General features: G+C 35.0%; 1 protein-coding gene across 2 annotated transcripts in view; it reads left to right on the top strand.

Annotated features, from left to right (window-relative positions):
• Nucleotides 1-17,218, top strand: part of DIAPH2 (diaphanous related formin 2) — an 890,878-nt gene that overhangs the window by 57,802 nt on the left and 815,858 nt on the right. For both annotated transcript variants that reach the window (XR_012329281.1, XM_073799281.1), the window contains exons 2-3: nucleotides 451-483; nucleotides 3,033-3,209. Coding sequence is in view for 1 of the 2 variants with exons in the window: in XM_073799281.1 (XP_073655382.1) it covers nucleotides 451-483; nucleotides 3,033-3,209 (210 nt within the window). In the remaining variant the exon portion in view is untranslated. The remainder of the gene's footprint in view (nucleotides 1-450; nucleotides 484-3,032; nucleotides 3,210-17,218) is intronic.

The raw sequence follows: 17,218 nt of genomic DNA, 5'->3' as shown, positions 1-17,218 counted from the left end.
TCTAGACTGAGCTGTTTCATTATATGTCATTACTATTAAATGTGACATTTTTCCTGTTGTTCATGTTTTTAAAAGTTTTATGTATCTCAAAAATATGATTATTCATTCTAAAACTTTGAAAAATCTTGAAAGGGCTTATGACTTTTTTATATCTGTTCTCACGTTTGAGCACTGTGGTAGTGATGTCTGTTCCAAATCTGACTTTGGGAACTTGGGAGTCATCTTCAAAAACGAAGAGACACTCCCTTCACCAAACCTTCATTTTTAATCCTTAATAAGTTGTTTTTTTCTTTTGTAAAGAATGTGTTTATAGATTTAAAGTTTCTAATTCTCTTTGAAGAATTATAGTTGATAAAATAAAAAATGAGAATCATTCAATTATTTTCTTGTTTGATCTGTGAATTTCTCTTATCTGACAGGTATTTTTTTTTTCCTTTTTGGTTTTAATAGAACATTCAAATAAAAACTTTGGCAGATGATGTGGTAAGGTGGACTTAGCATGTTATCATTTACTTATGCATGTTGCCTTTTTATTAAAGTGGGTGGACATTAAAGCATTGATATATGTAAAGATATAAAAAGTCTAGATGTTTACAAAGTACAGTAGATGGAAGAATTGTCAATAGAGTGGCTTTTCTTTTTTTGATATAAACATAAGCAATTGTATGTGTTCTCAAAATAATTTTGATATTACCATCCTGATATATACCTTAGCTAATTAAAAAAAATCAGTATAAATCTAACTCTGGAAAACACAAATGTTTCCTTTCTCAATAGCCATGTAAATTGACTCTGAATATGTTAAGCATTAATATTAACAGTAAAGGAAATTAATTTAAAATGGAAAGGAAGTTAAGTACATTATGTTAGAAATGTGGTATTATATTTAAAATCCTCAAATATTTTTGATCTGAGTCTATCGTAGTAAAACTTATTAAAAGTTATGGGCTTAAAATTTAAATGTGCCCTTTTATAGCTAAGCTTTTAAAATGTGGTATTTTAAGTATTTTTTCTTTGTGAAATTACCTGTCTACAAATAATGTAGAATATCGTTCATGATTTAAGGAAGTGAAAGTATGTGGCTTAACTTTATTTTCTTATCAAGATATAGCTGAAAGCAAAAGCCAATTTTCTAGATCAAAGTGAAGAGCATAGTGGAAGATCAAATATATATGTAAATAATGCTACTCAGTAAAAAAGCCAGCACTGCAAAAGTAAATATTAAGTGATATGAAGGGAAAGGAACAGAGATATGTTGATTTAATGGTCGATTGCATATTTAAATGCTTTTGTGTCCACCATATCTTTTAGTGAAATTTGACTCTTGGTTATGTACTCAGCTTATTTGGGATTGCTTAATGTTTTTTCTTGAGTTGTTTGAGTTGGTTATTACATATCTAATCTAACTTAATTTTCCTCAAAAACATTCAAATTTAAAAGAAAATATGAAAATATAGAAGGTGATTCGAAGAAATGAATCTTTATGTGAACACTGGGCTAGGAACCAGGGACTCGTGAATTTAGCGAGTCACTTTTTCTGTGAAGTGAGAGAGTCGGCCTAGATGATTTTTCAAGTTTCTTCCCAGCTCTAAAATATTATGATTTACATAATCTCTTTGTAAGCAACCATGTACTAAGATCATTTTTGGAATCCTAAATAAGCTGCTTAAAACTGCTCATATTTCTTTCAAAGTACACCTTTTAGAAAAAAAAAGTGTTCTTTGAATCAAAAAAAAAGTATGTTCTTTTAATGGGGGTCAACAGAAGTCAACATAATTGTGGTAAGAAATTCTGTATGCTTTTTATACTGTTGAAGTGATTTATAAGGACTTGGTAATGTGGCAGTGACGAGGCACTGTCCTGATACCTAACATATCTGCTTGTTTAACGTGAGCTGACAGTATGCATGCATGTGCTTCCTAACAGAAACCAGAATAAAACTGAGTTGTATTCAGTTTTATGGTTATTACTAATTTTTGATGTCCAGTGTTCTGTGGTTTAAAACAGAATGGCCTATTTACATGCAAGTGGAGTCATTAACTCACTTTATGTGAAATCGCAAGCTAATTATTAGAGATTGTACGTGGAATCAATGGTTCCAAGTCAATATCCATAAAATAGCAAGTTCTTCGTAGTAGTATTTGTAGGAATAAGATATTTCTGTTTATGTTATATTTCCAGAGCAAAAAGGTAATGTTTTTAATTTTGTTGTGCTTCCTTGTTGGTCCCACGTTTTAGGGAAGAAAAAGGTGTGTGTAATAATAATAATAGTAATAGTAACAACAACAATAGTAATAAAGAGTAGCTAAGTACACTAAACATATAACTTATTTAAATTTCACAATAACTGTTTCTTTGTTGCTTTCTCTGTCTCCCCTTCCTCCTTCCCTCCCTTCCTTCCTTCCCTCCTTCCTTCCTCCTACATACATTAACTTATCCCTATTTTAGAGATGAGGAAACAGTCATAGAGAGACCAGGTAATTTGCACAGGGTAACAGACCTAGTAAATTGCAGATTCAAATCTAGGTAGTCTGGCTCCAGAGTCCATGCTCTTAACCATTGTATTCTACTACTACACTGCCAAAGTATTCATAGATACTTGTCACAATTATTTTGGTGCTTTGAAGAAGAGAAACATTACTATAATTTCCCCCTTAGAATTGGATATTCTTTTCTTTTCTTTGTTTTTTTTTCTCATAGTTTGAAAGTTGCCGCCAAAGACACGTTCTCTCTCAAACCACCACACGACTTTGAGGCCGGACTTTTCTGACCTAGTTACTGTGCAGAACAGAAATGACAAGGGACTAAGTTTTACTTTTGAGGAATACTTTTCACTCCCTAGATTTCTGCGGCTGCAGAGCTACTTCAAGGTTTCAAAATAGTACAATCTCTAACTGGAGCTTGCTGCTTAAAATAACATTTTGTCAAAAGACAATAATGATTCCTAAGTGCTATTTTGATGTTTCAGTTCTTCATGTTTGTTCGTGATTCTTGATCTCTTCCTTAGGGCTTCTTGTTTTTTCTGTTTGCAGCGTGACCGAATTACAAGTTTTAGGAAATCTACTGTCAAAAAAGAAAAACCTCTTATCCAACATCCTATTGATTCTCAAGTTGCGATGAGTGAGTTTCCAGCGGCTCAGCCATTATATGATGAACGATCTTTGAATTTGTCCGAAAAGGAAGTACTGGATCTCTTTGAAAAAATGATGGTAAGTTAGACCCCCTGATTTTGTTGTAATTTTAAAATGCATGTGCCCAGAGTAGCACTGGGTTCTAAGTAGGGCTGTTTGTATGGACTGTGTTTATATCACATAAAGGAGAGACCAGAAACTTGTTGATACAACAGAACTGTTTTCGAAAGCATCTGTCGTTTTGAGCTATAATATGTCTGTCTCTTCCACTATGAGCTCCTAAAAGGGGGGGCTGTCTTACTTATTCTTGTTCTCTAGTATTCAGTAGTCTGTGGCACACTGAATCAATTTTTTAACTACCTAACTTGTGTTTCTGTTTCTATAAAGCAAAACAGGTCTAAGTCCACTTTTCTGAAAACAATATAAGGTATCTTGTTAGGTATATGAAATAGAGTTGGGAGGACAGAGTGTAAAAAAACAAAACGAAACAAAACAGTAGAGGGGACAGAAGAATGAATTCCTCCAAGTTTGTTCTATTATCAACAGTCATACCATCTATATTTTCTAGCATACTTCTTATATTTTATAGCTTGTGATCTAGATTATTTCTTATATTAGATAATAAATATAATACTTTGATTATTCAGCAGTTTATACCAAGAGAGGGGAGAGATGAGGCATCGGGCCATCTTGGATTGGTTTCCTTGATCAGAGAAGTGGAGATCCTGATTCATGATTCATTAATTTCTAATTCTGTCCCACTTATCATGGCAAATTTTTTTTTGTGAATCTCTATTCATTTTGAGTTAAGGTCCACAAGAGTTTCAAAGGTCTCCTTACCCATACCAAAAGAAGAGGTTAAGAATACTGGAAATCTAGACCCTTCTACTCTGCCCATTATGGAACATCTTGTTACCACCCCGCCCCCAACCCCACTCGTAATTGAAAGTTGTTGAATGAATACAAATTCCCTTTATCTTTAAACTTTTCCTTTAATGTTCCTTCTGTCTAGCCAGAGCTGACATCCAGCTTTTCCCTTGTCACAAGTCCTGACATTCCCACTCTCTTCAGCCTTTCCTCCTAGTCCTATGGTACACCCTCTTTCCGGCTGCTCCTTCTATGTCAAATTCTTTGAACATCTTTCAACAACCCTTTCTCTTGTAAACTCTATTATCTGCTGACCAGCCATGATGATGATAGCATCTGGCTATCCTTTTGACCCTTCCCTTGCTATTCGTTTTGGTGATTTCAGCTATTACATTGATAACCTTGCCATCACATTGTTGCCCTTAGTTCCTTGGTTTCCTGAATTCTGACCTTTGCATCCATGTATTTAGCTAATTATAGACATGACTACACCTTGGACTGTGTCACTCTTTGGAATGATTCCACCTCTGAGATCTTTAGCTCTGAAACTCTTCTCGGAAGCTAAACGACCTATATTACCTTTTCCAGGCCCTTAATTTTACAGGGCATGTTTGTGTAGTGGTTAAGAGCTTGGACTTTGGGGTCATTCAGCCTTGAGGCTGAGTTCTGCCTCTGCCATTAATCACATTACCCTGTGAAGGTGATACATCCTCTCTACACTTTATTTTCCATAACTGTAACAAAGGTATAAGAGGGTCTACCTCATATGGTTATTTTTAGGATGAGATGATATTTCTAGAATAGTGCCTGGCATAAAACTTTCTATAAAAATAATTTTATAAATGTTTGTTGCATTTCCTTCTTTTAGCAAATAAAGCTCTGTTCTTTCTTCAGTTTCCCCTCAATTTGCAACTCGGTTGTCTTATCTTAATCACCCCAAACCAACAACGACAGAAACAAACATTCTTTGACATTAATCAAACTTTTAAATCTTATTTTAAACTCTTCTTCTCTTTACTCAAACTTCACTCAAATGATACTTACTCCTTTAATCAGCTAACCAATCGGTTACTAATTTTTGCAGTAGTGAAATAGTTCTTTTAGTTTATCGTGGCATTGCCACCCTCCAGTTCACTTTAGCTCAACACTTACGGGCCTTCTTCCACGCCATTCATTTTCTCAGTCACGTCTAATTGCTTTCCAAATCCCATTGGTTCTGCTTTTGCAATGACTTTTACGTCTGTTTCCTCAGTTGTCCTCCAGATGCTCTTGCCCTGCTTTAGGCAGTATCCCTCTCTGGCTTTTTCTCACGGGCTACGAAAGTAGCCTCCTATCTGGTCTTCCTCCTGTCCTCCAGGTTTTGCCTGTTCTAATCCAGTGGTGCTCTATTCATGATTCTGAAACAGATTCCTTTTCCAAAGCCCCAAGTAGGCCCTTCTGTTTTCACACAGTCATCTTCTATGTCCCTACTCCATTCCCTCCACTGTGCTTCTAGATGACTATTTCACACCTTTACTTTGCTGCTCAGTCCTCAGAACTCTTACCCATCTTTATGCTCTGCTGATGAGCTTGCTGCATAATTTACTGAGTAAACTGAAGTGATCAGAAGAGAACTTCCACAGACTCTCACCACCACATCTACCTAAGTTTGAGTATCTGCAGTCTTGCTACCTATCACCACCATAGATGTCATCTTCCAGTCCCTCCATTTGTGTACAAGGTTCCATTCCTTTAGACCTACTTACTGAAGGACATTGCTCCAATCATTTTTTCCTCTCTCTTCTGCCCTTCCCAGCAGCATACAAATGTGCTATCTCACTTTACAACTTTTTCATGACCTTATCTCCCTTGCCTGTTACCACTGTATTTTTACTCTCCTTTGAAGGAAGACACCTCCTAATAATTTTGTTCATATTCACTGCTTCTCATTTCTCTCGTCTTACTTTCTGTCTTAAACTCACTCTAGCCAGGCTTCCATCCCACCATTCCATCAAAATGGCTCTTATCAGTGTCACCAGAGATCTTTATGCTGCTGAGTCCCATGTTCAGTTTTCAGTTCTCATCTTAACTGACCTATCAGCAGCAGGTGATGCATTTGGCCATAAATCGCCCCCTGCTCCCCCTTTATTTGGCTTTCCTCCTATCTCTTTGGCTGCTGCTTTTTAATCTTCTTTGTGGATTCCTTTTCATGTCCTCAACCTTTAAATGTTGGAGAGGCCCAGGGATCCATCCTTGGACATGTTCTCTTCTCTATCTACACTATCTTCTTTTGTGATTGCAACCAGTACTGTGGCTTTACATTCCACTGTTATTCTCACAATTCTCAAATTTACCTACAGCTTAGTCCTCGTGTCTGAACTCTAGACTCTCATAATCAAACTTCATAATTGACATCTCTCTCTGATTGGTCAGTAGACTTCTCAAAAGTAACATATCCAAAACCAAACTGTTGATATTCCCCTCCAAACCTGCTCCTCCCAGTGTCTCCCCCTTCTAAGTTGATGGTATATCCATCTGTCCAGTTACTCAGGCCTAAAACTTTGGAATTGTCTTTGTCTACTCTCTCTTTCTCACATTCCACATTCAATTGACTAGGAAACCCATGCACTCTTCCTTCAAAGTACGGTACTTACAAGAGCTGACCATTTCTTACCGCCTTCACTGGTCCCATACTAGTTGAAGCCTCACCTAGGCTGCTACAATAGTGGTAGAACTATTAGGATTAACACAGTTCCTCATTGGTCTCCCTGCTTCCACCATGACCCTCTGCAGTATATTCTCAACACAGAAACATTACCCTTTTAAAACCTGAACAATGTCATGTCACTTGGGTTCTCAAATCTCTACTATGGCTTCTTGTTTCCCTCAGGGTACAAAAGCCAGTATCCTTATAAGAGCCTGTAAGGCCCTGTATGATCTGATCCCCACTTTACCTCTTCGATATCTTCCTCTACTACCCTCTTCATTTGCTTCAGTGACACACACATGCCTTTTACATGATGATAGCTGTAAGCAAAAATGATTCCTGGCACTTATAAATTTTTTCAATTTGTGTACAGCATTTACTATGTTTTCAAACCTTTTACAATATTTCCGTTTTGTGGTTTGAATTTTAATTCTAATGTTTCATCAACAAATTACCACTTTCCTCTTTAAATATGTTATGTTTTTAAAAAGATTTGTTTGTGGATTCATAAATGTGACTTAAAGAAAGGTACAACTTGGTGCCACATTTTCCCTAATGAGAATTTTTCCTTCCATGGGAATGTTGGAAAAGGAAATCAGACAATTATGATTTGCTTAAAAGTAACAACAAAAGATCAATAAAAAACTTTTTAAGGGTTGTATCTCTTCTTTGAGAGAAGTCTACTTGTACATTGAACATTTTGCATTTTCTTTATTATCTTCAGTTTGTCTGTAATCAGGTTAAGTGAACAACTTATTTTATGAATTTTCACAGCTTTCATTTACTGTGCACCCTTGGGCCCAGCATGTAACTGAGCAGTTTACATGTATTGTTTCAGCTGATCTTTGTGACAGTGCTGCAAAGAAGGCAACATAGTTATACTGCATTTTTCAGATAAGGAAATTAAAGCTTAGAGAGAGGCTAAAGAAATTGGTTCTGTAACTTGCCTTAGCTAATACGGGGCTGAGCTCAAACTTAAATTTACGTACATAAAAATCTAAAAAATTGGCATTTTGATAATCTCTATCTTTAATAATATTTCATTTAAGCTAAATGTAAAATTAATACACTTTCTTTGCACGCATACTAAGTGGAAGTAGAAGGCAACTCTGAGATACATTGCCCCGCAGGTAAAGCGAGATGGAGGAATGTTTCCTATTGATGACAGAAGGTTGTCTTTTTCCAGAGCATCGATTGAAAAGAAAGAGGCCCACAATTTAGTTTTGGAAAACTGTTAAAATGCCATCTTCAAAGTTGATTGGGAGAAGACACTTAAGTCGTCAGAAGTAGATTTCCAGATATGAAATTTCCCTTTTTTATTTCATTCTTTGTAGGTGTCCTTCCATGTACAAATAATGTAATAGATGTACTTGTCCTACTTGATGGCTATTATGACAATCTTGTCTCTCTTGATTCTCATCCTTCATTGTGCTATTCCTGTTTTCAGACTTTTTACACTTTAGAGTACTACAAATGTTTAGACCATTGGGCCTAAACACCTTGTATGTGTTTTAGGATAGCATACCTTGAGGAGTGAAACATTTAAAATAATTACATAAAATAGCACATTATAGACAGTAACAGAGTATGAGACGCTTGACAAGAAATATATTACATTAAAATTGCTAATATAATTTATTATTTGGAATTTCTGGGGGATGATATATTTTGGTGAAACTTTTGGTGAAAGGCTTAAGTAATGAAAGGCAATATTCAAATAAATCCTCTATTACTCTGATAATTGAAACTCTTGTTATGTCTGAGGATCATATTTGTCAACAGAAGTTCTCCCTGTACAGGTTTGTAGATGTAGATAATAGGGCAATGTTGGGCTCAATCTGAAATTACTACAGATTTTTAAAAAAGTGTTAATTCTTTTATTTGATTACTGTAACTTGTATTTAACTACTAATAGCTCATTTTAAACACCACTTGACACTTTATAGTCAAGTAAAATCCTGGAATGAGTCCAGTTAACTGAAAGATCTGAATGGTTAGGTTTTACTTTACTAGTGAGTTAGTAGATTACTAACGTTCCATTGACAATGACATCTGTTCTACGCATTGATATGCCACTTTTCATATTGTGGCTGCTCAAGGAAACAAGTATAGACACATCTTCTGAGTAAGGGTATCCATGGCTATTGCTGATGGATGTAAATCTCTAAATTTGAAACTTTTAGATGACTGCTTTTTTCATGGAGCACACACTATTTATTATCAGCATGTGTTCAGTAGTTTGTAAAACTGGATTTTGTACTTGGAGTGTGGTCATTGCCTATTAATTGAAAATTAGAAAGTGGTTCTTTTATTAAAACTTCCAGGAGTGGAAAAAAATACCCTCACTCGTTTTTATATGATTTTTATATTTACCTGCATGGGATAAACTATACTTGCTCTTTAAGATTCCTGTTCCCCTTTTCTGCCCAGTCGTGTTTTCAAATCTTCCACAAGTGGGTAAAAGTAGTAGGACCAAGACAACAATACTGCTTCCACATTTTTGGGAGGGTAATTTTAAAAGATGACTGAACTATTGTAATATTACATATCACCTTTAACCCCCAATTCAAATTTGAATGAGGTTCATATTTATCATCTTTTGCATGTTAATCAGAGACATTTTGTATTGTCTCTAATTAGGACTGGTGAAATATCTTCTCCCTTACACTTTAAATATACGGAAATTAATAATGCTGTAATTGAATAACTATTCAACATGTTAAGGTATCATAGCCTTTGAGCTTGCTGAGAATAACTGAACTGGTCTTTGTACATTGAGAATACTGCTTAAGGACTATTAAATGTTTAATAGCGATAGCTCATTTTTGAATAATGCAATCAGAGCAAGGAGAGAAATGTGTCTGGACACTGTCCATTTCCTTTTTTTTTTTTAACTTCTTTATTGGGGTATAATTGCTTTACAATGGTGTGTTAGTTTCTGCTTTATAACAAAGTGAATCAGTTATACATATACATATGTTCCCATATCTCTTCCCTCTTGTGTCTTCCTCCCTCCCACCCTCCCTATCCCACCCCTCCAGGCGGTCACAAAGCAACCGAGCTGCTCTCCCTGTGCTATGCGGCTGCTTCCCACTAGCTATCTACCTTATGTTTGGTAGTGTATATATGTCCATGCCTCTCTCTCGCTTTGCCACAGCTCACCCTTCCCCCTCTGTCCATTTCCTTTTGAATATTATTTCCCTTTTGTATGCAACTGTTCTAAAACTGTTTTTTTTTTTTTTTTTTTTTTTTTTTTTTTTTTTGCTTAGGGGATAGGCGATTTCCATTTTAAGCTTAAAAAAATAAATATACAGAGATGTCTTGGAAGTTCAAGTTGGAATTTAATTTCTTTTACCTAGTACAGGATCTATTGAGTGGAAGTCCAGCTGGTGTTGGTCACATTAGAGTCCTACAGATATGTCAATAAGGACTGTGTTTTAATATAGGTAATTAAATAGTTTAATTGTATACAAAAGATGAGGCTAGTGATGATTAATGATTTATGATTAATTTCTAGGCACACTTCATTTCAACTTCCGTTATTAAAGGCAATGTTTAATATATGATTCCACATGCAAATGTGATGTTTTATACTTTGTTTCTGTTCAGCAATTTACATTAATATATTTTGCATTTTGGGCATAATTTAATGATTGTACAGTCATATGCAATAAATATTAAATTATCTGTCCCATATTCCATCTGGTAGAACTCATAAATAATCCCAAAGCTTTTCATTTTGTTCTCTCACTTTTGCCTTTCATCAGTTTTGAGAGCCTGTTTGACTTTGGACCCCAGGTGCTGTCCTTGTTTTCCCCTGACTGCTGTCATGGGTTTCTTTCTCACCCAACAGCAGTCTTTTAGGAGTTGGTTAGCTTGGATGAGAACCTTTTAGTGCTCTCAGCATTAGTAATTTTAATTAAAGGTTAAGTTACTGTAAAATAAGTTATTGGTAACATAGGTCTTAAAATCTATAATAAGGCATGGAAATAATTTTCAGGAATGGCTAGATCCTTAGAAATTATCTAGATAGCCTACTTTCCATTTTTTACATTTATATTTCCAATGTCCTTACTCTGTATCATTGGACTGAGAGAACGCCAGCATCATTTCTAGTCATTTTATTTTCTTACACACATTCCCAAGTAAAGCATATAAAGGAGGAGCAAAACTTACCCTGTAAACAGGTCTCAAAGTTAGCTAAATCTGGGTCACTTTTAAATTTCCTTCCGAAATATAATTCTCACCAAAAGTTCACAAATAAGGGAGTAGTAGGATAGAAGTCCCAGGAAGAGGAATTAAGGGAACTAGGTTTGTAAATTTACTCTGATTGTAGCTGATAAACTTCACAATTCACTGATTCTGTTCTTGATTTGTACATAGAAATGTTTCCTAAGGTATTTTTTCTGTTTGAAAAGTTCCACTAGTGTTTTTTGCCATGAAGGCATTTTCACGACCGTGTATTGATATGTGCAGTGTGCCAGGTCGTGTGCTACATGCTGCAGGTACACAGATAAATCCAGTTCCTCCCTTGCCCCCGGAGAGCTCAGAATTTAGTCAGGGAGGCAAGCAAGTAAACACAGGATTTCCATGGTAATAGGACAGCTGTGAATAGGCTACTGTGAGTACTTAAGCCAGCACAGGGGCTCAGGGAGGAAAAAGAGAAGATCTGAATATACTACGAAACCCAGTGTCACTTCTGAATTTTCAGTCTTTATTTTTTTGACATTAAAGTGTTCTCAGAGTTTGAATGACTTAGTTCATCAAGGTCCAATGCCTTCTATATGCCAGGTACTGTTCTAAGTTGTGAGGAGGGAGGGAGGGAGGGGGAGAGAGAGCGAGAGAGAGCGAGAGAGAGAGAGAGAGAGAGAGAGAGAGAGAGAGAGAGAGAGAGAGAGAGAGAGAGAGAGAGAGAGCGAGAGCGAGAGCGAGCAACTCAAGGAAAATCCTTGCTGTCAAGGGTAGAGGTGATATGGCAGAACGTAAGGTGTAATTGTGGGGAAAAAAAAAGGAAAAGCAAAGACATATTTCTGTATCATGGAGAAGTTTATTTGACAACTCTCTACTGAATGCCAGATACTTTGTTAGGTGCAGGGGAGCATAAAGATGGCAAAGACACTATCCCTGCCTCTAGGTTTTTATTTTGTATGACTCCCAAGGTAAGAATAGCTTTTATATTTTTAAATGGTTGCAGAAGATCAAAAGAAGACTGTTTCAGGACACATGAAAATCTGAAATTCAGTGTTCATAAATGCAATTTTGTTGAATGCAGCCACAGCCATTTGTTTACATATTGTTGATAGTTCCTTTTACACTGTAACTGCAGAGTTGGGTAGTTGTGACAAAGACCCTGTGACCCGCAAAGCCTGAAACATTTAATGTCTGGCCCTTATAGTAAAAGTGTCAACACCTGGACTAGTGTAGTAGTCTCTAAACTTTCTAATTTCCTATCCCGTTAGAAAAAAATATATATATATATTTGAGCAAGTAACACCAATATGTTTTATTTATAAAATATACACATATATGTATGTACTAATACTATGTATAAAATACAGACATAGAAAAGAATGAGAAAAACATGCAATGAACAAGATTTTAAAATGATTTAAAATGAGTTTATTTTATTTATTAACGGTGCAAAAGCCTTTGCTGTCGCGATTAATAACTTTTTAGTGAGAGCAATGTCAGTGTGTCATTATTTTTTATGTCTTGTTTTAAAAAAGAGACTAATTAGAAGGTTTAGTTCCGAGTCCATTTTATTTTGATATTTGGTTTAATGTCTGTTATAGTTGAAACATAAATCTGACAACGATGCATAGGTCCAAGTGGAATGAGAACATCATTAGCAACACTTATTAAATCATAGTATTAACTTTGCTCAGTCCTATCCATGAATCAAGCAAAAGTTTCCTGCTGAACCACGGCTAGTAAATTTCCATCTCCCTTGATGACGGTCAGTTGTTCTTGGAACTAATCTGAAGTGTTGCGTTTTTATATTTGTGAATAAATTGGTTCAAAATGGGCTTTAAAAAACGGGCTTCACTAGATGTCATCAGGGACATGGGCTTTTGCATTTTTCCTTCCACATACTTAATGTGTAGACCCCCGCCCCCATGTTTGTCTACTCATGTCCGCTGCAGACATTGTACCTAATACCCGGAAGAAGAAAGAAGAGGTGAGTCATGCAAGGGTGAAGGAGACCCACCTGGCAGTTGTGTCTGCCAGTGTGTGGCTTTTTCAATGAAGTTCATTTGAAAAGCAGTTACTTTCTCACCAGTTGTTAACTCTTAAGGGATTACTTGTCCTTTTGTGAATGAAAAATGCCCAAGTCATGTGAAATTTCAGAAGTTTTAAAATACTTTGTCATGAAATAGCTGGAAATCTCTCTGTAAGATACATGTTTTCATGCTCACTTCCTGTCTCATTTTAAAATATTGTAAGTATTTGAAATATCTTGCTTTTATAAAAAACAACAAAAAACACCTACATTCTTGACTCTGCATACCACTGTGTGTATTTTGATTTCAACTTCTTTCTTGCAATGGTTTAAATTTTATATGTGGGCTAACCTTCCTTACTCAGGAATGCTTCCCACTTACAGTTTTTTCATAAAACATCCTTTTATTAAATAAATCATTTATTTTGGCAATATGTTTTCTCTGTTACATTGTTCCATTAGCAAGTCAAAGAAAAGTAGTTTTTATATTTCATTATTGGAACAATCTAGCAAATAATATAAGCTGAGTTGTTTAAAAGAAAAAACAGCTGTATTTTCATTCAGCTGTATGATAAACCTCCCACACTGAGTAATTTTTCTAATACTTGTTTTAGCAAATTTTCAGCAATGATTTCTATGTGTCTTCTGACAGTATTTGCTGACAAAGGAATGTGTTTTAGTTTATTGCCATGTTGTTTTGCATGTATTATTTCAGCTGCTTCTACCAAGTGTTCCCCCAGTGTCATGGGACCTTTTGTCTTTTGCTATTAAAGAAAGAAAACATTCAAAAGAGTCTTCTAAACATGTGTCATTAAGTTTGCAAAATTTCACTAAGTACTGGATTGCGTATCACATGATTCTAATTATTGCTGAGAAAGTCGAAAAACCTTTCCTCATGGTCTAGATGTTTGGATTTTAAATGGTCTGCAAGTTTGAGGTAGCTTTATACTATCATTAGCTAATATTTTTAAGGTGCGATATGCACATAAAATGAGAGTCATCAGTGATAATTGATATACATGCATATTTCAGATAGTTACCTTACTAATTTTTAATCTTGTGGGACCAGCTTCTTATCAGCCTTATATTTTTATTACTTTTATCATATGATATGACTGATGAAAGGCTCAGACCTATGAGTAGGAGATATAACAGTCTAGTATTTTCTTGTTCCTCTGTACTTGCATTATTGGTATTATTATCCTCAATCTGTTGTCTTTGCAAGAATCTTTTAAAGCTACTTTTCTATTTTGTTGTTGTTGTTTTGAGGGTTGACTTAGTTAAAACTTGGTAAAATAGTCTGTAAGTCCACTTAACCAGGTACTTGTAAACTGCAGTACGTTGCAGTACACTGACAGTGAAAAAATATGCATTGTGAATACCCCACTCTTCCCTTGAGATACCTCATGTACCATTTGGACCTACGGATCCAGTGAGGGCTTCAGTGTTATTCTCATGTTAAATATTGAAGCTTATTTTCTTGTATTTTGAATAAACATCAGTATTTCACAAACCACAGTGGATCCTTTAAGTAATCTTTGGACTCTGGACACTTGTTCCATGTTGAGCTCAGGATTAAGGATTATGGGAGAGTAAAAATAATATTTGGGTTTCCTAATAGCTAAATAGATGTTCTGAATTTACCTTATTGATGGTGAAGAGGTATATGTAGGTGTTCATAGTTGTAGTTTCCTCCAATAGGCCCTGAAAGTAGAAATAGCTGAAGACTTTTTGTGCAGTACTCAGTAACATTCACTTAATTTCACGCTTGCTTGCCCCGGCTTTTGGCTCCATACCATTTGTAGGGATAATGTATTTGGACAATTTTTTTCCCCTTTAACTTTGTTTTCCATGTAAACTTCTATATGTTATGCTGCTACATTCTATATAGGTAAACTTAACTGGATCATTTGACGACATGAGGTAGTTAATTAATACCAGGTACAATTGGCCATTTATTTACTTATGTAGAAAATTCCTGATGCTTTTATTGGAATTTTAAAAAGAAATGTTCTGTCCTTTCTAGTTCTAGTAGAGGAATTATCTATAGAGCATATCTTTATATGAACGTTTCTTTAGAAAAGAATAAAGAAATAAATGTAAAAATCCATTAATTTATAATCTTAAAATAATCAAAGATAACTATAATTGCTGTTCATGCTAGGGTATATTTTTAGGTACTAGGGTATCATTAGTTTATTCTCTTCAGGGGTACAGGTCCCCTCGAGATAGAAGTTAAAGAATACTTGAATAATTACTATTGAGAAGCAGAAGGAAGAGGGCAAGCATTAGATGGTGAAGTGAAGTTCAGATTTAAAAACAGCGAGTGGAAAATCCAGCCTTAAACTGGGATCAATGCATGTTGCAGAAACAGAAACAGTTACTTTATAGAAAATATATAGACATTTTTAGCAACTGCATAGAAAGAAGGAGAAAATATTACTTCTTACAGAGGAGGAAAAGATGTAAAAACATAAAGGGTTGACATTTACCTTTCATAAAACAAGTGAGGAAAACAGTGGAAGGGTTAGGAAAATAGAAAATGATGTTAGGACACGAGAAAGTTTAAAAAATTGTACTGTCACCTGTTTAAAGATTTACTGGGGGGTGAGAGGGAGAAAGAGAGAGAGAATGAGAATGAATGAATGAAAGAGTACAAATGAATGAATAGGCAGCTGGTTCAACTTTTAACCTTCTCATTTGACTCTATTCTTATACGGCTCCTCAGTTATAACTTTAAGAATACAATGTGTATTTGCTGAAGAAGTGAAGGAGTTTGTCTACAATAGGAAAATTGCATCATGGCATAAATGGTAGGAGATAAAATGGTTTAGTGTTTACAAACATGGCTTGATACAAATATTATAAGTGGTCAGTTATTTACTTCAGCATTTCTTAAATTACAAAATACCACATTCTTCTCATGTATTGTGGAAGTACTAACTAAATGTTAAATACACTAAAAGCTTGCTTTTGTGTTTTGAGTACTATAAGAACTCAGTGTGTTTAACACTACTATATATAAAATAGATGACCAATAAGGACCTACTGTATAGCACAGGGAACTCTACTCAATATCTTATAATAACCTATAATGGAAAAGAATCTGAAAAAGAATATTTATGTGTGTGTGTGTGTGTGTGTGTGTGTGTGTGTATATAAAACTGAATCACTTTACTGTACACCTGAAACTTAACATTGTAAATCAACTATATTTCAATTAAAAAGAAAAATACTCAGTGTGTTTAGAAGTAGTTTCATATTCAATTACATTTTTTAGAATTAATATTGAATTATGAGTATTGCTCTATTTAGTTTTATGATTGTATTATAAAGCTGGAGTTAATGATTTGGAAGTATTAGCTGCCTAATTAGTAGTATGCTGCTTCTTTCTGTAAAAATAAGATGAGTCATTGTTCATGTGAATGGTACCTAGTCCCAATCAACCTATGCAGCAGATTTATAGGTATAAAAAATGTCTGTGGCTTTGCTCTATAGATAATTCCTCTACTAGAACTAGAAAGGATAGAACATTTCTTTTTAAAATTCCTCACTTGTTTTATGAAAGGTAAATGTCAACCCTTTATGTTTTTACATCTTTTCCTCCTCTGTAGGAAGTAATACTTGCTCCTTCTTTCTATACAGTTGCTAAAAATGTCTATATATTTTCTATAAAGTAACTGTTTCTGTTTCTGCAACATGCATTGATCCCAGTTTAAGGCTGGATTTTCCACTCGCTGTTTTTAAATCTGAACTTCACTTCACCATCTAATGCTTGCCCTCTTCCTTCTGCTTCTCAATAGTAATTATTCAAGTATTCTTTAACTTCTATCTCGAGGGGACCTGTACCCCTGAAGAGAATAAACTAATGATACCCTAGTACCTAAAAATATACCCTAGCATGAACAGCAATTATAGTTATCTTTGATTATTTTAAGATTATAAATTAATGGATTTTAAATTATAAATTAATGGGTTTTGTGGATTTTGTGTTTGTGGTAAAGCAAATTAAAATATTTAGAGAAAAGCTCCTAAGTATCACATTGGTTCAACAGATATTTATTAAATGCCTGGTGCATTCCAGGAACGCATACTCTTTGCTTGGAAATACAAAGAAAAAAAGAACCCAGTTTCTTCCCTCAGTTAGCTTATATTGATACAATATAGGAAATTAATATGGAAGAATAGAATGAAGATAGTCATTTCTAAATGAGATGCTTTGGGGGAAATCTGAAGAATTAGCAGAAGTACATGAGTTAGCCCGATATGGATTTGGGTGTGGTGGGGTGCGGTGAGGTGGGATAAGATGGGGGT

Source organism: Tursiops truncatus, chromosome X (genome assembly GCF_011762595.2).
Source record: "Tursiops truncatus isolate mTurTru1 chromosome X, mTurTru1.mat.Y, whole genome shotgun sequence".
Lineage (NCBI taxonomy): Eukaryota > Metazoa > Chordata > Mammalia > Artiodactyla > Delphinidae > Tursiops > Tursiops truncatus.
This window is presented reverse-complemented; position numbering and strand designations above follow the sequence as displayed.